The sequence below is a fragment of the Pteropus medius genome, unplaced genomic scaffold, assembly GCF_902729225.1.
Source record: "Pteropus medius unplaced genomic scaffold, Ma_sr-lr_union100, whole genome shotgun sequence".
Classification (NCBI taxonomy): Eukaryota; Metazoa; Chordata; class Mammalia; order Chiroptera; family Pteropodidae; genus Pteropus; species Pteropus medius.
This window is the reverse complement of record NW_024349796.1, coordinates 11,705,392-11,728,444: the sequence shown is the minus strand read 5'-3', so window position 1 is coordinate 11,728,444 and position 23,053 is coordinate 11,705,392. Positions and strand designations below refer to the sequence as shown.

Genomic DNA, 23,053 nt, shown 5'->3' with positions numbered 1-23,053 from the left:
ACAAACTGCCTTTTCCTGACTATCTGGAGATTCAGAATTAGAAACAAGCTGTTGTTTATGGAGGACATCAAACGTAACTTCCATCGGCATAAGTTTTGTCTTCCAAATCATATTTTTATAATCCATAGACAGACTTTTTGCGGTTTCTTTTTAACACACATTTATTCTCGAAAGTAATGTGACTTAAAGGTGTAATTGTAATGAGTTTGGTTACAGTATGCCTCTCCTCTTTAAAAAAGAACATGATTCCCTATAGGGGATTCAGGGAATTTGCAGACAATAATCTTCCCTATGCTGCAGCGTTAGATACTTAGCTTGTCTCCATGCATTTGCCTTTCTCCGTTCCACAGCTGCGATTTCCCACTTTTTTAATTCGATGCTGAGCACTTGAATGATGTTTTCATTTCTCCTTCTACTCTCTAGACTCCAGGATTAAGTTACAGTCAGAACGGTTCCTTTGAGACGTCTCTTTATTTCCTTCTTCTCATCCTGATCAATTCATGAGTACTTTTCAATTGATGTGCCCTTTTCATTGCCTGTTGCTAATATTTCACATATATCTCATTTTAAGGACTACCAATAGAGACTTACTTAAAATGACAGCAAATTCCAGTTGAAATGTGTTGATTTTATTGAGTTTTACAGAGTCATATATATGAAAGGTCATCTAGTTCATGTAAATCATCTATGCCTAATGGCAGTCGATGCTTTTATAACAGAGCATTTGAATCAGCCTATTAGTAATCCACTCCTCTAAAGCATGAAAAATACAGGGCCTAGAAAATAGAATGTAGAAAACGGGATTCTAATATTGCCTTCCCTCAGGTGAGTCTGTAGCCTAATTAAGCAAGTCTACACTACCATGCCCACAGTTTACAGATAGGGAAACTGAGGCACCTGGAGGTCAGACAACTTGCCCGTGGTCATAGTTACTAGATGGGAAGTCTTTGAACCCAAATAGTCTAACGTCAGCCTGCTCTCGTGACATGCAGCACTGACATGCAGATTGTGGTAGTAGTCCATAGGGAGCTACTTAAATATGTATTCCCACTTGGATTTTTCATATTCCTAGAAGTTTTCACTGGGCTTTGAGCTACCTAAGTAAGTATTTTCCTTCTAAGGCTCAGAAGCCTGACCTAATTGCTCAGCCCAGTCCTTCAGATTTCTTCCCGGGCCTCACCCTCTCTTATTTCTGTGGTCATAGATGGGTTCTTCCAACTCTCCAGGCCTTGGCTCCCTTACCTCTAAAACCAGCAGATAATAGCAGTAGCTCATGGGTTAGTGAGGGCCTCCACTGTGTTAATGCACAGGAAATCCACAGAAGGTCTCCAAAAAGTAAATATTCAGTAAACTCTAGCTAAAATGTTGTTTATGTAATCAACTAGCCAACTTCTTGAAAATAACTACATTTCTTGTAAAAAATATTTAATTAATATATAGAGTACTGTGAAAAGAGGGGTAAAAATCAACAATGGCAAAACCTCTGAGTTGTTTTTATTGTTGAGGTATCATTGGCATATAACATCTGAATTTCGGATGTGCAACACGATTTGATATTTGTATACCTTGCTAAGTGATCACCACAATAAGTCAGTTACCATCTGTCACCATACAAAGTTAAAAATTTTTTCTTGTCTTGAAAACTTTGAAAATTTACTCTCTTAGCATCTTTCAGATATACAATATTAATGACTCTAGTCACCGTGTGATGTACATTACATTTCTATGACTTATCTTATAACTAGAAGTTTGTTGTTCTTGACCCTTTCACCCGTTTTGCCCCTCCCCACTCCCCTCTGGCAACCACCAATCTGTTTTCTGTATCCACGAGTTTCGTTTCATTTACTCATTTACTTTGTTTCTTAGGTTCCACGTATAAGTGAAATCATATGATATTTGCATTTCTCTGACTTATTCCACTTAGCAAAATACCCTCAAGGTCCATCTGTGTTGTCACATGGCAAGATTTCATTCCTTTTTATGTCCAAATAACAGTCCATTGTATATAGGCCCCACATCTTTACCCATGCACTCATTGATGAACACATAGGTTGTTTACACATTTGGGCTATCGTAAATACTGCCGCAGTGAATACAAGGGTATGTGTACCTTTTTGAATTAGTGTTTTCATTTTCTTAAGAAGTACAAGTAGAATTGATGGATTATATAGTGGTTCTATTTTTACTTTTTTGAGAAACCTCTGTACAGTTTTCCACGGTGGCTATACCAATGTACATTACCACCAACCGTGCACAAGGGTTCTCTCTTATCCACATCCTCACCAGCAATTGTTATTGCTTGGTTTTTTTTGGTTTGTTTGTTTGTTTGTTTGTTTTTTAATAATGGCCATTTCAACTGATGTGAGGTGATATCTCACTGTGGTTTTAATTTGTATTTCTCTGATGACTAGGGGTGTTGAATACCTTTTCATGTGCTGATAGACATCTGTGTGTCCTCTTTGGATAAATGTTTATTCACATCTTCTGACCATCTTTTAATTGAATTGCACTGTTTTTCTTATTGACTTGCATGAGTTCTTTATTCATGTACTTTAGATTTTAACACCTTATTAGGTATATATTTAGCAAATATCTTCTCCTGTTTATTAGAGTACCTTTTCATTTTTTTGATGGTTTTGTTTGCTGTGCATAGTCTTTTAGTGTGGTGTCATCCTATTTATTTATTTTTGCTTTTGGAGGCAGATCCAAGAAATCATGTCCAAGACTGATGTCAAGAAGCTTATTGCCTGTGTTTTCTTCTAGAAATTTTTGGTTTGGGATCTTATGTTCAAGTCACTTATCCATTTTGAGTTGCTTTTTGTGTGTAGTGTAAGGCAGTGTCCAGTTTCATTCTTTTGCATGTGACTGTTTGGTTTTGCCAACATCATTTATTGAAGAGACTGTCCTTTTCTCATTGTGTATTTTTGGCCCCTTTGTCTTAAATTAACTGACCATATATGTGTGGTCAATTAATATATATTTGTGGTTAATTATATATTTCTGAGCTCTCTATTCTGTTAAATCAATCTATGTGTTTGTTTTTATGTCAATACCGTAGTATTTTGAATACTAAAACTTTGCAATATAGTTTGAAATCTGGGTATGTGATGTCCCCCAGCTTTGGTCTTCTTTCTCAAGATTGTTTCGGCTATTTAGAATCTTGTGTGGCTTCACGTACATTTTAGAATTTTTTGTTCTACTTCGTGTGAAAAATGTCATTAGAATTTCGATAGGGATAGCATTGAATCCTAGCTGGCTTTTGGTTTTATGGACATTTTAACAATATTAATTCTTCCAATCCACAGGCATGAAATATCTTTTTATTTATCTGTGTCTTCAATTCCTTTCATTAATGTCTTTTAGTTTTTAGTAAATGAGTCTTTTACTTCCTCAGTTAAATTCGTTTCTACGTATTTTATTCTTTTTGATGCAATTTTAAATGGGATTATTTTCTTAATTTCTCTATCCGACCGTTCATTTTAGTGTCTAAGCCAGAATCAAATGCACACTCCTCGATTCAGGTGAAGTCAAATCTAAACAAAGCACAAAGCCTGATAGTGGCCAACAGACTGATTTCTCCCAGGGAGAAAAAAAAAAAAAAAAAAAAGGTTATAAAAGGATGAATGGACTCAGGAAAGTAAATATAGCAGATATGAATTTGCATGACACAAGCTGATAAATGCCAGCTGAAATGAGCATGCGCATTTCTACCTTTCGCTTCAGTTGGCTCTTTAAATTGGCCCGCATTTCAGAGGCAGAAACCGCTCTTGAGAACAAACTACCTATAGATGACACTAACTCTGCCATCCCTTCCCTCCACTGAGGTCTCACGCCTCCCACTCTCATCTGATGTCTTTGAACTTCCCTGTCTTCCTGACCTGTGCTATCTAATTCAAGGCTCAGTTCTACGTCCCATGCTTCAGTCTGGTATTCCAGTGGCTTTAAGAGATATACATTCCTCCACCAGCGCTGGCCCCCTCCTCTGTGAGGCCAACCCACCCAATCCTACTTAAACGCCTGCACGAATTTCTTTGGCACATCTTTCTCAGTTTATCAAAAACCCCGAAGGGCTCACTGTTTCATTGCTGCACCCTCTCTGAGTATGTCTTCTGGTGTTCTGGGCTGTATATGAAACGGATGCCACCGAATTCACTTCAGAAAGATTTTTGTAAAGAAAGAATAATTTCTCTTTTTATATACACGAATTTTCTTTGGAGCTACTATCCTCCTTGCAAATACCCCCAATCTTCTAATCAACTTTAACACACTTCTGTGATGACAGGTTTTCTAAGACCTGTCTTAAAATATACTTCAAGAGTCAGTGCATGTCTGAAATCAGACCAGACAAGAGAATTGAGGCTTTTTCTTTTTAGTCAGACTATTCCAGAGAAAAATCAAATATTGCTTCATTTTTACCAGCCTTACTTAAGTCTGACATTCAGTAAAAAAACAAACAAACAAACAAAAAAACAAAACTAGAAAATACTTGTTTACAAATTGTATTAATTTTTGTTATGTAATGGTTTTCTGCAACTAGAGGAAAATCTCAGTGAATAGATGCTATGGACAGAGATAAGGGTGGAATTATGGGGAAGGACCTGTTTTGTCAAATCACACTTGTGCTGGTTATTGTTCCTATCATAGCTTCGCAGCCCTAACACCTTTACGGGGCACTTGGGTGGGCTCGATCATCTTTAAACAATACTTAACAGACATTGAACACTTAAAATAGGCATTATTGGGGAAAAATGATTTTTAAAAAAACCCTCAAGATACCGTTCTTACTCTCAAACTGCTTACATTCCAAGTGAGACAGTAAGATAGATAAAATGGTATTACAAGGGTCAAGGCCTCCTTTTTCGGTAGTGGCGGTAAATGGGGACACCATCGGGCTAAGTTAAATCAGCTTGCCGATGCAGGCTCTGACCTTCATTCTTGGATGTTTCCTTCCGTTTCCTTTGAGCTCTGTATTTTATAATCTTCAGCATTTTTCCATAAGCTTTTATCAAACATACATGGCTTGGATATGGCTTAGATCTTTCATCATATTCCTCATCTATAAATCAGGTAAATATCAAAATTGTGTAAATCCTCCATAGCAACCAAATGGAAGATTACAATCAAATAAGTATCTGCATCTTTTCATTAAACTGATAAGGAAAATGCAAAGAGAGGACTTTGAAGCTGCGTGCAGGAGCGGTTCCAGCTGCGGACGCGGCTGCTTCAGCGAGAACCCAGACCACGGCTCCACTTCTCAGTGATCCGCTTAATTAATTGTTTTCTGTCATTCCACAAGCACCTACTCTGTGACCGTCACTCTTCGATGGAAACAGTGGTGGGCAGACCAAAGTTCTTGTTCTTTTAGAGCTTGCGTCACAGTGGCGGGGGGAACAAACCGTAAATAAACAGATGCATAATAAAGCATCAAATGATGTTGAAAGCTAGGGGAGAAGAAAAGTAATCTGAGGGGATAAAACGTGCTGGGTGTAACGTGTAGATAGAGTGTTCAAAACCTTTAAAGATGAAGTATTTTAGCAGAAATGTGTGTGAAGTGACAGAGTGACACATGGATGTCTGGAGTCAGAGTCACCCCATCAAAAGAACAAAATATGTGGAAACGTCGTTCAAAAATCATGAAAAGTTAGTATAGTAATCACTAGATCCACGTTATAACCGAGCCTAATTACTTGACATATAGACCAAGTTCTGTTAAAAAAAAAAGCTTTGGCATTATTTGAGTTTTCCCAAGAATGCAGGCAAGAAATGTTAGCTTCAATATACTCCTTGTTAAATGCTGCTGAGTCTTAAACTTACTTCTGCTAAAGTATCGTTCTAAGTAGCACACTCCATCTTGTCCACGGCCTTAGAAGCTGGATTCTGTGAGTGCCCATTTTACAGATCAGTAGGTCAAAGCAAAGAGAAGCTAAGTAGCTTGCCCAAAGTCACCAGCCAGGGAGTGAAATCTAATAACCGAGAAATTCTATTGTAAACGGTTGTCATTTTTTCCCCCCGAGAGCTTATTGAGCAGTTACTGTGCTGCATTATATTCTGAATAAAAAACAATAAGCACTATCCTCCCATGCAATTATGTTTCATCTACGTGTAAAGACAAAACCAACAGACCCCCAAAAAACTACAGAAGTGTGAGATGGCAAATGTGGGCGCATATGGCGAAGAAGCGCAAAGTTGGAAAAGGGGGCGTTAGTGGGTATTACTATTCGCTGAATATGGCTTGGGGCTACTGAACACCGAATCTATCATTCTTCTTATTTTTTCCAACCCTGTTCATTTAAGAAGCAGTTGCTGAAAGTGGGCTGGTTAGCCTGGAGAAGAGAACGCTCGGGGGGGATTTGAGAACTGTCGACAAATATTTAGAGAACTGTCATGTGGAAAAGAAATTAGATTTGTTCTATGTGTCCCTAGGGATGGAAGTGATAGAAAGAGTTCACCACTATGTAACGAAGGACTTTCAAACGAAACAAGTCTAGAGCTCTCGGAGATGGAACGGGCTCTTTGGGAGACGGGGTGCTCCGATGGCCTGGGCAGGACAGCCCCTTCAGTGACATCTCATGCAGGGGAATCAAAAGAAGGATGGGTGGGTGAATTACATGAATTTTAAGATATCTTCTAAGGCTGAAAATGTATTATTTTATCAATAATAAATGAAATTTCTTTTAATACCGCCCTGCTTATGAAGTTCATACCTTCACAAAAGGGTGTTTTCTGCTCCTAAAATTTTTGGATATCATATTTACAGCTCTGCATGTTACTTCCGGTGCTTAATTGATAATAAATAATCCTCTCAAGATGAACTTTATTTCTTGTTTGCTCTTTCTAGGTCTCCAGCCATACACCAACTACAGCTTCACACTTACAGCTTGTACATCTGCTGGATGCACTTCCAGTGAGCCTTTTCTAGGTCAGACACTGCAGGCAGCACCTCGAGGTAATTAAAAAATACCCATGATCTGGGAGAAGATGTTTTCATATGACGTTTTTAACTAAACTCTTTAAGCTCTTTTATAACAGGGAAGGAGGACTAAAGTCGATAGGTCAGAAATAAAATAATATTCTAAGTTTCCATTCTTCAGGTTTGGTTAAACTATAAGCCTCCCAAGGTGAAGTTTGCTTTCAATCCATTAACCTTTTAGATTTGGTGTTATATATAAAACATGATTATTATTATATACTCGGATATGAAATTCCTCAAAAAATCAGAAGTTAAATATTTCTGGATATATTGTATTTGTTAAGAAATATATTACATATATTTCACATATATTCCTTAACATATAACAAGCACCATGCCCACTGCTGAAGGTGACTCAAACATTCACTGCCCTCCAGACTTTACAATCAAGTAGACAGGTACAACAGGTACTCAACCCTATATGAAGGGAGAGCATCTGAAAGTGATATTAAGAGAAAAACAAATGACAGAATTCTCAGGTTAATCTGAGGAGGGAACAGTTACAGCCCATCACAGACATCTAGTTGGATTTCATGGGCAGACGACTTCTGAGATGGAGCATGAGGAATAAGGATTTTGACAAATGAACAACGGAGGTAATGTACAATCAAACATGTCTCGAGGGAGAGTAAAGTGGGACCATCACCTTAGAAGGCAAACTAACGATAGCTGTTAAAGTTAAAGTGTTAATTCCCCATGACACAGCAGTTTCATTTTCATTATCTATGCCAGAAAATAACTTTTCCATAGCCGCACATGGAGGCATTTACCAGGATGTTTATTGAACCATATTTTGTTTGGTTGGTAAGTGGCAAAGTGTCAGAAGCATTCTTAACATCCATAAGAAGGGGAATTGCTAAATATATTCAAGTATATTCACATTCCGGAATTCCATGCATCAGTTTAAAAACATGAGATAATCTGTACATATAAAGAAGAAGTTATAGAAGCACACTAACGTGTGGTATTTTATGTATAAAAGAGGTAAATAGAAGATGGTATTCATTTCTATAGGTAAATAAATGCATAGGAAAAATGCTGGGAGCGTAAACACACCGCACCGATAGCAATGGTTACCTGTGGGTTGGGGACTTGGATGGGTTGTGTCATTCACTTTTAGGAGAAAAATATGCTCAGAAGCTTGGGCTAGTGACCAATTATTTTGTTATTCTTTATTATCTACCTGTTTTCCATGTGAAGAAATAGAGGCGTAAATAAGTTTCTAAACAGAAATTCAATGTTAACTACCATCATGGAGTCAGGTACTGCTCGTCCATTACTCTTTTAATGAAAGGGATTGTTGTACCTCAGAATATTAAACCTGAACTTCCTACCAGTAAATGGGGAATAAAATGGAAAATTCCACATATGGGGCATATGGCTCCTCACCAGGAGTTCACTAATGATGTTTTCTATATAAAGAATGCTTCATGTCAGAAAGCTTAGTGTTCCTTTGAAAGGAAGAAACCAGCAGTGGATTTTTTGGAAAGGTAAACTATCAAATGGATACTTTGATGATAATGGATAATTTCTAAAGGATGTACTAGCCACTTTTGGCTGAAACTCAAGCCTGATAAAGTAACAGGGTCTCTTGCTCATGTTTACTCATCGAATTCATATATTTAAATTCTTAGACAATATGTGTCTATTTTCCCACAAACGTAAAATCGAAAGGGGCTCAGATTTCTCTGAGCTCTTGAAAGGACTCAGATTTCATGACTTAAAAATTATAGCTTTCAATAGTGCAGGGAGCGTGAGATGAGAAATGCTCTCTTTAATTTTCTTTTTTAGCTTTATGCACCTATCCTTTAACGCAAACAACTGTTCAAAGGAGTAATAAACTAAATGGACTTTCCTCCTCAGACGAAACATGGATTTAGAATCCATTTTCTAGCTGCCTGAGTGCCATGGCGAATAACTTATACGTGGAATAAAGGTGGTCTGCGTGTTTAACTTGAGTTGCAAGGAAACAAACAGCAGTAACATGAGGCTCCATTGTACTGTAAAGTAGAAACAAACATTGTTTTAAATGAACAACCCAAACATAGCTAATCATAAAATGCCTATTTGAGTGAATCGGACACCGTGTGATGGTCTAACATTTGAGCGTCTTAAGTAGATATAGAGAGAAATAAAACGAGTGTTTATTTGTAGCCACCCTGAGCTTTTTTCATTTCCCTCTCATTTTTAATCTTAAAAAAAAAAAAAAAGTTAATGCGTATTATGACTTCACTGATAACTTGGACACAATTTTCTACAGTTTTATCCTTAGAAAATTGTATACCCTTAAGTAGGGAAGAGTTTGAATTGGATGGTCACTCTTTTTAGAATTCCTGCCATACCAGCAGATTCTAATTCGTTTCAGGGTTCAGTCATGTAAAACTGTGGGCGTGCTTCTCCTTAGCATCGATAGTGTGGGAACAAAATAAAGGAAAAGAAGACACGTCTTTCTGTTCTGGTCCAGATTCCTCCCTCTTGCCCTTCTTTTAACTGTCGAGGTTCCTTTAGATTCTCCCACAGCCTTTTACACTTGTAACTCAACAGTTTTCCTTGAAAGTCTCAAGTACTGGCTTTAATTCCTAATCAAGGCTGAGAACTAGCAAATTCTACAGCTCTCACAAAGACTACACTCATGGATTTAAAGCCTCTGTGTACAGTGGTGTACAAGACGTTTATTTTTTGGTTATACTGAGGTTTGCATATACTTCGACCTCGGTATGTCAATGCTTAAAATCTCTACCCACTTTCAAACTTGCTTTTCTTCCTTGTTCTCTCTCTCAGGAACCAGCATTCACCTAATCACCGAAACCCAAAACTTGTCATTCTTATTGCTTCTATTTTCATCAGATTGTAGTATGCAATTCTTCATAAAATCTTATGACTTTTAACTCGTAAGGATCGTTTTTAGTTGTTCTTCCTTTCCATCTCTTCTGCCATTGCCTTAGTTCAGAGCCCTGTAACTTCTCCCGATTTTCCTAGTCTTCCTGACTCAAGTCATTTTTTCCTTTTCTCATATCCCCATCCCAATTCATGTCCCCCCTTTTGTCAAAATAGGCGTATCTCTCGCAATCGTCAACTCCATAAAATACCACTTCCTTCCAGGAAAAAAAAAATTCTTCAAGTTACAGCAAAATAGACCCCTCAAGTTTTAACTTCTGCCAGTCCATCAAGTCTTTTGTGCTTCCCCACATACCATACCACGTACCACTGGCCATGCCAAGGTACCGGTGGCTTCACCTGGGGCACGAACCCAGGACCTTCTGCATGTAAAGCAGACGTGCTAGCCACTACACTGTGGAGCCACTCTGACATCTTCCGTTTATGGTAGTCATGATGTCAAGAGACCCACCAAAGTTTCCTCTGGCCTTGCTTTCTTCTCCAGCTCTGCTGGTTTACCTATTCTTCCCCTCCCACCCTCCTTTCTAAGTGGTTTCCCTTGGAACTATCCATTTCTTTTCCTTGAACTGCCTTAACTCTGCCCTTCTATTGTGTAGAAAAGGTTTTCTGAAGCCGCCTGGGACTCGGGCTCAGAGAGAGGGACAGATTCTCCATCTGGGACCCATTAAGACATCTCACCAAAGGTAGTCTTATTCTAGCAAAGATTTCTCGCAGCTGCCAAGATAACACTGTCTCCATTTCATTGTACAAGTAGAAACACAGCCCTTGGTTTCCACATTTCAGTTTCATCTTATAAATCAAACCAGTGGACACTGTGTTATTACCAGCGTGGACAGAGCTTTCACCAGCCTGTACAAATGTGAAACTCAACTTTTACCGAAAATATAATGCAAATCCCAAATGTCGCTTCATGTTATTTCATTGGGCTCTATTGATGGTTCAAACTGGAAAGTAAGCTGTCGCCTTTCTCATCTTCTTGGTGGTTTTTAATATATCCTTCAGGGTAAGAAAGATGTGACTGCAGGAAGCAGATTGTGAATAAACCTTTATACTTTTCTTAAATCAACAAGTTAATAGCATGTTTAAGTCAGAACTTCAATTAGTCGGCTGAGTCAACTGGGAGCTGTTGGCAGAGAAACCTGGAAAAAAAATGTGTACTGTGATTTGTGGATTTGTCCAAGTATCTAATATAAAGTGAACTTTCAGAACAAAATGAACCAGTTCCTTTTCAGGAACAGGTTGTTCCTTAGAAAATCAGTAAGTTTGAGCCATTTTGAAATCCATCTTGATTTTTTTTTCAGGAGGCTGCTAAATAAATTGAATTTGAATTTCCTAAAAGATTTTTATGTATCAGGATCTTCCTCTTTACTGAGTAACTTACACAGGAGAAACAGTCAAACAAAAACTACTCGTTAAGGGAACCTAATATTGAAGTGAGTTTTTAAAAGCTGAAGAAGAGAGTTGCAGTGCCCATTCGGAGCACACCTAGATGACACCACGAAATGGCGGCTTTGAACTCCCTCGTCATTAGGTTGCCCATCAACATGTTTGTATATCTGTAAGAATACTTGAACGTTTGCCCTTGAATTACAGTTATTTGTGTACATATTTTATCTTTTATACAGAGAGGTAAACTCCTGGAAAGAATGAGCCACATCTCAGTCATCTTCGCATTCTCTGGCACTGCCTAGATTGCTTAACATAGTAATTCACAGGAGCTCTATTTATAATAAATTTATTCAGTCAACATGTATTAGGCATCGTGCTATCCATAAAGATTGACAAGTAAGAGAGAAGATCCCTCCCCTATGGAGCTAACTTTATAATGAAGCGGGAGAAAGAAGTAGACCGTACAGTCATAACAACATATAAAGAATGATAGTATCAAAGAAAGATGATTGTGATGTTACGAATGTTAACGGAGAAATAGAAAAGGGCATATGATAGAAACTAGGTTGGGATCACATTGTAGGGTTAAGGTTAGAGTTAGAGAAGGGTGGTCAAATAAGGCCTCCCTGATTGGGGAATATTTACCCAGGTCACTGAACACTAAGAATAAAGTGCAAAACTCTCATGGTGTCACAAGCGAAAGTGTCCCAAGCAGAGAGAAAGAACGTGAAGCATTCTGGGGGTACAAAGGAGTCTGGTGTGGCTGGAGCTTCATGAACAATGGAGAGAATGGTGTCAGGTAGCCCAGAAACAGAAAAATGTAGGACCACACAGGTTATCATAAGGAATTGAAATTATATGAATAATTTCAACAAGGGTGTATACTTTATAAAGATTGCACTGCCATGTAATATAAAATTTTTATAAACATTAAAATGAAATAGAGAAGGACAAGATTTAAAACATGGAGACTGGTTTAGAGGCTGTGACAGGAGTCTATGAAAGAGAAAAGAAATGTGTCTTAGATCAGGAGCGGGGGCAATAAAGATATAGAGAATGATATACATTTGGAGTAGAATGCAGGACCTGACGATAGATTACATTTAGGGATGAGACAAGTGAAAGTGTCAAGAATAATTGTTTTGCCCAAGAAAATGGATAGATGAACAATATTGGGAGATGAATAGATTGCAGACATGGAAACCAAGAGTTCCATTTTGGACATTTTAAGTTTTCGATAAATAATTAGTCATCCAATTGGAGGTGTCAGGTAGACAGATTCATGAGTCTGTAGCTCAGGAGAGAGTTTTAGTGTAGTGATTGGTATTTGGGAGTGTTCAGCATGTAGGTGATGTTTAAAATGGAAACTAAATGGAGGTCACTTAGAAAGTGAGTTTCGGAAAAGAAGAGGAGAGGAGGGGAAGGAGAGGAGATGGCCTGGGTCTCTGAGGCAGTCCATACATTTGAGGTTCGGGGGCGGTGAGGAGCCAGTAAATGGGCCTGGAAGAAGGAGCTGAGAGAGGGAGGGGAGGGGTACAGTACATGGTGTCAGGCAAAGGGAGAAGCGTGCTTGGGTGTTGAACTGGATAATTCAGGTAAATCCCAGATTATGATGACTTGCATGTGTTCTAGGTAAATAGTCGCTGAAGTTTTAAATCCCTGGATAGTCTTTCGAGCCTGATTACACTCAGAGTAACAGTCACGATGGAGAAATTTTCCACCACTACCTGTTTGACATTCACTTTCTGGAGGCGATTCAAAAGTAAAATAAAGCAATCAAAACATATATTTGCACCCAATTATGCATTTCACCTGCAAAGTAAATAAAATATATTTTTGTTGCTCACCACGAGATATTTTTATCAACGAACTATCATAGTCTGCGAGGTGATGGTTTGACTTTAGATAAGGTGTTTATTTTATCCTAACAATAAAACCTTACTGCGTTATTCTTGCCAGGAGTTTGGGCGACACCTCAACACATTATCATCAATTCTACAGCGGTGGAATTATGCTGGAGTCCCCCAGAAGAGCCCAATGGCCTCATTTCTCAGTATCGATTGAGCCGTGATGGAAACTTGGTTTTCCTGGCTGGTGCAGAGGAGCATTGTTTCACTGATAAAAACTTGGAGCCCAACAGCAGGTAAGCTAAAAGCAAACTACCAACCACACAGTTAGATATTTAGATTGTTCAGGATTGAAAAAGAGTGTATCTCCAATGGAAACAATATTAAATTAATGGATTAATTAATTCCCTCATTTATTAGCCATTTCATAGCTGACGAGATCTGTCAGTGATTCAAGTGCTAACTCATTACGTTAGTCTTGAGAGTAGACAAAATTCCTTAAAAGAAAAAAATGGAAATATATATAGAGAGACTTTTACATGAAATAAAAGAATGAAAAATTTTAAATATATAAAATATTAAAAAGTATTAAATTTAAAGATTATCTACAGAAACATATTTCTCAGCTGGCAATAAAAGAAATTTAAAGAGTTTTGTTACACGTCAGCTACCTTTTCTTCTGGTGTAATGTTTTCTCTACTCATTACGCTGTGTATAGACATGAGTGATTTTAAGGAAAAAAGTTCCACATATTTGCAATTCATTCCCATTCGCTTCTCAGTAGAGACGAAATATGTCTTAGGTCAACAGATGTTTTATTGCAGAGGGCAAAGATCAATTTAGTTTTATTGTGGAGAACTGCAGATCAATTTAGAAACATCTTACTCGAAACATATTTCCTTGAACTCTTAACTCACTTAAAAATGGAGAAGATTAATTTGAATCCTCCACAATCCACAAACACATTCCAGGACTTTCCTGAAATCTCTGAAGAAAGCAATGAATTACTAGAAGGTTAAAAATAAAGTTGGGAGGGGCACAGAGTGGTGGTGAAGAAATAATGCTTCTGGTGCTAGAAAATCCACCGAGTCTGTGGAGATGTTTCTAAACAGGGAGCGAGGAATTTGCAAGTTGACCCAAACTTAGGACTCAGCAATAGATAGAAAGCCCAGCAATCATTGTTCAGTTCACTTGTGCACTGCCTTATTACATTTTTTTTTTCTTTTTTCTTTTTTTTTTTGATATAGCTACATTTACAAGTTGGAAGCCACCACGGGAGGTGGCAGCAGTTCTAGTGATGAATATATTGTACAAACACCTGTATCGACACCAGAAGAAATCCAGCCTCCGTATAATGTCACAGTAATTGGGCCTTATTCCATATTTGTAGCTTGGAACACACCAGGTAAAGAAATGAAATGTGTGTGTGTGTGTGTGTGTGTGTGTTTAAAACATTTTACGGGAAAATAATTAGAAAATTGGAAACAAGAATAGAAATGTGAATTTGGTAAATCACAAGGAATTAACCTGTTTCCTGGACAAATATAAACAAAATAATCCAAAACACACTCCTGAATGTATGTATGCATAAATATGTACATACATAGGTATAGATATAGATGTAGACTTGATGATAAAGACACATAGATACACAGATATAGACTCTTCTATCAAAGCAATATTTTCTTTCAAGTACCAGAGCCTAAAAATCTGTCTTCTTATTCATATATATCAGAGGTAAGTCATACAGGTCTGAATCACCTTGAATATTCATGTTTCTGGGACCCCATACATTGAATCATCATATGATTCCCTCTATATTATGCAGTGAATGGGGGATCCAGGAAGACGATAGCCTACCTCCCCCTTGGGATGGAACTAGTTACGGTAGCTGAATTACGCCTCTCCAAGCTGTATAGCCTTCGTTCAGCCAGTTAGTCCCTAGCAGGTTGCTTTTGTGCTTTAGTGTATTGTTACATTGTGATGTAAGCACCGTCCTCAGGTAAAAGCTGACAGCATTAACACTGTGGCGTAGGAATGGGGGAGCAAAGTCGGCTTCCTCTGTCTTTTAGCATAAGGTACATGGAGAGGTTTTATTTCAGTAAAATTTAAAACTGATTAAGGTGTTAAATGCACGTCAAAGATAATGTGAATTTATTTTTAATATCTAGTCTGAAGATGAAATTGAAGCGTGAAATTAAAACAAACCCCTATGGTCCCCATAAGTTTAGCCACAGTTCAGCATGGAACTAAAAATAATTGGTTCGCAGATATTTGCCTGTCACTGGGCCCATTCCATGAAATCATCAGCGAAGGCATATTTTTCATTGAATTGAACAGTTATCTTAGTCAACACGGGTAATATAGTCATAAAGATCACATAAAGGCCTACTGTATATTAAAAAAAAAAAAACTTAAATTCTTATAAACTAATCTCTGTCCAATGTCATAATCTAAAACAAAGACAAAAGGACCTTTTTCTGGTCAAATTCACAGAAGAAAATCTAAGAGCTTTATAAGCAAATAACAATGTAAATTGCTCTAAGATATTAAATATAAATGATTTCATTCGCCTTTGTTTTAAAATAAATATGCGACATATTAAGTTAAACAAAACGTGAAGGAATAATCAATAGTGGTGGCTTGTGTCCTTAAGTACTGTAACCCTTATCTAAGTTTGACGACCAAAAATAGTCTTGAACTCTGTTCTTAATTTCAGTGGATAGAAACACAAATCGCCTGCAGTGGAAAATGCGCAAACTTACCTATCCCTTTATAAACTGATTTCTCCTTTCACGGAACAGCACTGGTTTTCTTCCTTGGCATTTTTATAGCGCTGTGGTGCTTTTGCGCCACAAAGAAAAGTAAGGCAGAAGAGAGCTGGTTTAAGACCAAATTCAGCCTCTTGACTGGAGACTTCTCAGATTCAGAGCAGGGTGTTTGCCCATCCAACAATGAGGGAAAATCTAGGATAATAAAGTTGATGATTTCTTAGCCGTGTGATCGGGAAGTTTCATAGTTTATCAAGTTATCTGTCATTTTAACGTTATTACACACATAAATAGCCATCACTAAACTGAAGACTTCACACAGAGTAAGGATTTGGAAAATATTTCTTTCATGGTGACTAAGGTAGGAAGAATGAGACAGCCAGGGTTCATATCCCAGTAGTGACACGTATTAGGTGACCTTAAACAAGTTGGGTTTTTCTCTATGAGTCTCAGTTACATCCATCTGTGAAATGGAGAGGCTAATAGTACCTACGTGTAAGGTTGTTGTAAAGATTAACAGATCATTTCTATAATTGGCATTATCTGCTTTAGAATATTCTATAGATAGTGATGGTTATTTTCAGGTCATTATTTTTGCCTTTAAATATTCATTATTTTAGCCTTTAATTATTCATTATTTTAAATGTATTTGCTCCGACATTTGTTAGATCCCAAGGCCCCCATTTTCAAAATGATAAAAGTGTGTATTACAGGATTCTGTTAGTAAATTTTTAAGACTTCTTTCAAATTTCCCAGCATTTTTTCATTTTTCTCCTTTGAGTTCGACATCGTATTTTTATGTCTAATGTATAATGTTTCATTTAGAAAGGATCATTGTGAAATAAAACACAACTTTTGTTGTTTTACTATAACCTTAACTCTGTGTACCTCAAGCTTTATAAAAATTGTTCATTCTAGCCCAGCCTAGGGGATATTGTAGAAATGCTTTACCCACTAACTCTGACCATATAACCAATGGTTAATAAATCTATAATATCCAGACCTGTCAATCTTTTAGTTTCAGATGCACAAAATCTATTACAGAAACCCTGTAACATATAGAAAGATTAAAATCTTAAATTAAATTTTTTTTCTGGTGCCTAGAAGGATTTTGAACTCAGTAAACAGGCAGATGATTTTGACTTGTGTATAATCTACAGTTGATTTTATTGGAAAGTACCTCATGCTGTGTTTTGATTTGGATAATAAAAACATTTTTCTGTTCCTGAATAGTCCCAAATATATCTTTTAAACAGAAAGAAAACAAACCTGTTGTAACCAGAGGTTGTTTATTTGCTCACAATCGAGAGCTTTCGAGCTTTCTCGGTATTCGTCATAGCTCCCTGCTATTACATCACAGGCATGGCTGAAAAACAGGCCAACAGTCCATACCTGTAGTTTCCAAACCTGAACAAACGTTAAAATGACCTGGAAAGCTTGGACAAAGACAAAGTCTCAACCCCGAGTCTGCTGAGTAAGAATCTCCTGGGAGGGAAGCAAGGAGTCTAGATGTTTTCTAAAGCTCCCCCAGGTGATTTTGATGTGCTCCAAATTTAGAAACCATGGATCACCCACCCCAAGCAAAAGTGGTCAATTACAATAATATGCATCAATAGTACTTGTCTATATTTGCCATCTGTTAAATTCCTATGGGCCGAACACTTTGATTAGCACTTTCCCTGCTGTATCTCTTAGTTCATTCTTACGTAAACCCTCGGAGACAAATAATATTATCACCATATTAAGATCAGATATGTGAATCTCTAAGAAGTAATACAGTATCCTCAAGGTCACACAACAGAGCTAGTATCCACATTCAGGTCTGCTCCTGATAGCAATTCCTTCCTGTCTTTAGCTTAACTCCTAAATCCAAATCAAACTTTCTACTTATTGTGCAAACTCTCGGATTTATGAGGGAGCAACTATGCTTTTTGAAATAGTAACCTGGAAACAGACCTAGGTATTGATGAACACCAAATTATTGTAGAAATAAATGTTTGTTGATGGGCATGTAAGACCAGAAGAATGAGTTGTGGAAAATGGAGAGTCCCTGATGGGAAAATATCTACCTGGCAATCATTCCGTCCTGGGGCTTGAAGGAACAAGGAACCAGGAGCCTTTATGGACCCATCTGAAAATCCAGAATGAATAGACACGACTTAACAAAACTAGAGTCCAGGTGAAGAAAGATTTTAATCAGATGGAAGAAGGAAAGAAACATTTCTCAAATTATCTCCAAAAACAGAGATTATTCAAAGACTATTTTAAAGCATGGTAGACATTCTCATACCTCCCAGGTAAACCTTGGTTCACTTTATCTCATTATTACCTGAACAATGTCAATAGTATTATCAAAACACTCTAAGCTCTAGAAAATCAAGATTTTAACTCATTTGTATATCATTTATTCCTCCATATCAGACGGTATGCAAACACCGTATCTTTATAAAATGTTTGCTTAATTAATTAATAGAGAAACAAAGCGGTAAGCTTCTAAAATATATCATTCAGGCAACTATAAATAAATTTTGAGCTTTCTGCTACTTAAAATTATTCAAACACTTGATTTTTTTATAGAAGCCCATCCCTCCCTCCACCTACCTCAACCCTACACACACGCACACATACACATATAAGTTCCTTCTTTAAAGACAAACAGGACAAATACACTTATTTTCCAAAGACTATATGTTGTCTTGTGGATGCGTCATTTCTTTCCCCTATCTCAGAAAAGGAAATGCTGGTTTCTGTGTGGAATACTCTCCCCCTGTTTAGTTTCCCTATTGGTCTTGAACAGTTGCACAAATGTCTTTGAACGTCCTGTTTCTCATCTAGGAAAGGGGATCTTAAAGGCCTGATTTTCATCACTGGTATGTGACGCCAGTGAGAGAACATTGTAAAACGTTTCACCAGCACTGGATAGATGCTGGCCGTTATTCAGGTCTACAGACAACGTAAACCAGCTTAGATTATTCCCAATCATTTCTCCTCACCTTTCACCAGCTCTGAACCTTGGGTCAGGACTTCAACATTCATATGAAAGAGAGCAGAGGATATATATGTTACCTAAATGGGTGAAAAATTTTAGAAAATGAAGAAGCAAAATCTTCATGGAACATAAATGGTTTATTCAGAACAAGAATGGAGCTAGATAGCCCTGCTGTTTGAGAACCTAAACATTCAAAATTATTTAAACTCTGAAGGTAATTAATGAGCCTTTCCAATTTATCAAGGCGATGACTATATTTCGAACTATCCTAGCCCTTAATCATGTTCTAATTAAAAATGTTGTTGCATTGAACACACACTTTTTCTCACTAAAGATGGTGAGTTATTTAGGCTTAATGCATAGTATCGAAATACTGATGCTTTTCCTTTCGCATTTATCTCTGAGTCCATTAAAGAAAAGAATTGGCAACAATTCTTCTGAGAAATCATTTTGATTAATACTGCTTAGGAATGTAAATGTTTTTTATTAATCAAGTTTTGATTAAAGAAGAGCTAGCCATAATATGGCTTATCTATAGATATTAGGCATCTTGGCGTTCAGTTAGCTCATCTGCTGCAGTGTCTTAGGTCAGATACTATCCATTTAAGTCAAAATTGGCATTACAGATTTCTAAGGAAAGGAATTAGCATTGCATTAATGGGAATGATTCACATGGGCAACTACTTTGGTTTTCTTATAAGTGCAATGACCAAGTGACAGGCAATGGTGAATTTTCGAAGAAATTTAGAATTCATTTCAATGATTTCTGGTTTACTATACAATTTGTGTGTGTGTGTGTGAGAACACAAGCTCCACTCTCTAAGCAAATGTCAATTATAGGATACAGTATTATCAGCTATAGCCTTTGTGTTATACATTAGATGCTCAGACCTTATCGATCTCACAACTGAAAGATTGTACCCTTTCACCAACCTCTTCCATCCCCATTTCCCCCATCCCCTCAAACCCTACCAACCACCATTCTACCCTGTTTTTATGAATTCAATGTTTGTTTTTTTAAGTGATTCCACATATAAGGATTTCTTTCTTTTTTAAGATTGATTAATATTCCATTGTGTATACCATGTTCTCTTTATCCGTTCATGTGCTGATAGACACTTAAGTTGTTTCCATACTTTGGCTGTCATGAATAATACTGCAGTGAACGTGTCAGTGCAGGCATCTCTTCGAGATAACAATTCCATTTCCTTTGGGTAACATACCCAGAAGTGGGATTGCTGGGCCATACGGCAATTCTATTTTTAATTTTTTTTGAGGATGCTCCATACTGTTTTCCATAGTGGCTGTATCAGTTTACATTCCCAGCATCGTTGTAGGAGGGTTCTCTTTCTCCACATCCTTGTCAGCATTTACCTCTTCTCTTTTTGATAATAAATACCTTAACAGGTGTGAGGTGATATCTCATTGTGGTTTTGATTTGCATTTCCGTGATGATTACTGATGGCGAGTAGTTTTTCAAAACTCTATTAGCCATTTGCTTATCTTCTTTGGAAAAACTATCTATTCAGGTTCTTTGTCCATTTTTTAATTGGGTTATTTATTTATTTATTTATTTATTTATTTATTTATTTATTGCTATTGAGTTTTATGAGTTCCTTGCATATTTGAATATTTAACCTCTTATCAGATAGGTGGTTTGCAAATATTTTCTCCCATTGCATGGGTTGCCTCTTCATTTTGTTGATGGTTTTCTTTGATGTGCAGAAGCTTTTTTATTTTGACTTAGACCCACTTATTTATTTTTGTCTTTGTTGCCTTTGCTTTTGGTATTTAATAAATTTATCTTACTTTATTAAGTTTTAATATGTACTGGACATTCTTCCAAGAGATTATCCCATATCTCATTTAGCGCGCATAACAATTCGTACTTTGTCCTATAGTTGTTCTTATTTTACTAATGAGAAAAGTCAATTTGGATGTTAGGTATTAGTGCCAACCCACAATATGACTCCAAATTCTAGGGTCAGTTTTACTGTGCTATATTTTCTGTTTGTCTCTAAAATTTCCAGAAGGAAATGATTTTTTTTTCTGCATTCTACCATGATACAGGTCAAAAGCTAAAAAAAAAAAAAAAAAAATACTGTAAACATAGCAAATATGAATGGGGACAAAATAATTCAAGACCAGTCCATCCAGTAACCCAGTAGGGTCATTTTATTTGTAGGTTAAAACTTCATTTGCCTTTGGGTAGATTGCTTTATCTATTAATTTTAACTAACATGAAAATGTTTACTGAATCCTACTCAGGGGCAAGGCATGGTGCTAGATACCCCGAAAGTTATAGAAGAGAATGAGACAATGTCCCTCTTGTCAAGAAAACTACTGTCTATTGGTTAGAGCACATAAAATAACTAGTCTACAAACTATGTAAAATTTCCATACAGTTTGTGTGGATTGTGTTTAAGAAGGTCCTGTTTCACTTTCATACCCCCAAAAGGACATAACCAAGAAGACATCCCTACAACACAGAGAAGAATTTAAGCTGATCTGTTAAAAGCATTATGTGCAGCACAGCTAGTGTTTTGAAGCAAATGCAGCTATCAAACCGAATTAATAGTTTTCTCTTAGAGTTGTTCCTGCTTCAGCTCCTAAAAAAAGATTTTTAAAAAGCATTATTTGATTGACTTGTCCCATTGTAAAGTATTCACCTGCTGTGAAATGAAGCCATGGAGAGAAAAAAAAAGTTGAATAATTTAACTTTTTTATTTGTAAAGATAATCAGGGTTTTTCTGATTACATCTTAACTTCATAAATGTTAAATAACCTATCAGCGTCTAGTTGTTGTAAATTATGAAAAGGAGCATTGCAAGGAATATTAACCAACGGAATCCTTGTTCTTTAGTGAACAAGAAAATGTGTTATGGCAGCTTGTCATTGTGCGACTGGTAACTTTGACACCAAATAACAAAACTGCCATTTGCACTTAGGGTAAATTGGTTCACTGGAGCTTCCACTGCTCCTCTCGGTCTGACATAAATTTATGAACTCGGGAACTAACCAAGTCGTGTGGTTTCCCAGCTGACTTTAACAAATCTGCCCATTTCATTTCATTTAGTCATCAGAATACCAGGGGGCTAGGTCGGTTCAGACTCACTGCAGATGGCATAGGGCTTGCAGGCACACAGCGGGCTCTCGTGTCTCAGTCCTGTAAATTATGACAGTGGAAGGGCCCTCTTCCTAAATGCATGTCAGTGTTTGACATGTTCACAGCTTCAAGGAGCATTTTCTTTTTCAACACTTTGTAGGTATATGTAAAGGACATTTATTTCCGATTAACTGAGATGTGAAAAATCTATTTTCCAGGTTCGTGCTTTACCCAGCCATGTCTTAACCTAGACCGAGATCGTGTCTGAATTTGAAATGTGGCGGAAGTGCAATGTTGTTCCCTGACCCCCTCGGGGTCCTGTCCTTTGGAGCAGAGAGGTTACTAAAAGCAGACCAGTAGGTACAGGCTGAAGACAAGTGCGACTTCAGACACACTGAAAGGGAAGCCACTCTAAATTACCACTGAGAATGAAAAATAGGATATTTTCCTAGGAATACAACTTGACCGTATCCAAGTATACATAAAAATAAAACTAGATAACAAAACATTATTATAAAGATATTTACCAGAATGAATAGAAAATTTATTTGTAATTGAAATAGCTTTATATAAAATTTGGGTTCAGGAGTGTTTGAGGGCACATAGAGGCATTGTCATAGTTGTGGGATTTTTTTATTTTTCCATTTTGTTCCATTACATGTGATTTTGTAGAGATGTCTGTCGTTTATTCAGCACTTTCTATGTTGTAGGAATGTACTAAAATGCTTTACGTATATTTTCTTTATGACGTGGCTGTTAGTATGATTATACACATGAAAAGATGCGTTCGCACAAGTTAGTAATTTACCACGAACGAATAAGACCAGAGGAGGGATCTGGTCTGTTTGGCTCCATTTAATGATTTGTCTAGTTCAACAAGAAAGATGGCACACTTTTCAAATGTGCGTTTGTCAAACTTTTCTACAAGTTCTAGGAAGACAGAATGAACATTCATTCCGACAACCAACGGTCGAGACGCAGCTTTGAGCTAAAATCTCAGCATTGGAACTACACTGAGGAGGAGAATAAAGCCCCCAACTTTATGAACTTGACATTCTAGTGGTAGTAAATGAGATCATGTCT

At 37.1% G+C, this 23,053-nt stretch overlaps 1 protein-coding gene across 1 annotated transcript in view; it reads left to right on the top strand.

Annotated features, from left to right (window-relative positions):
* The window catches only part of USH2A (usherin), a 576,091-nt gene that overhangs the window by 470,767 nt on the left and 82,271 nt on the right, over positions 1-23,053 (top strand). The window contains 3 exon segments of the mRNA XM_039883360.1: positions 6,837-6,946; positions 13,217-13,400; positions 14,352-14,509. Of these exon segments, the coding sequence (XP_039739294.1) occupies positions 6,837-6,946; positions 13,217-13,400; positions 14,352-14,509 (452 nt within the window).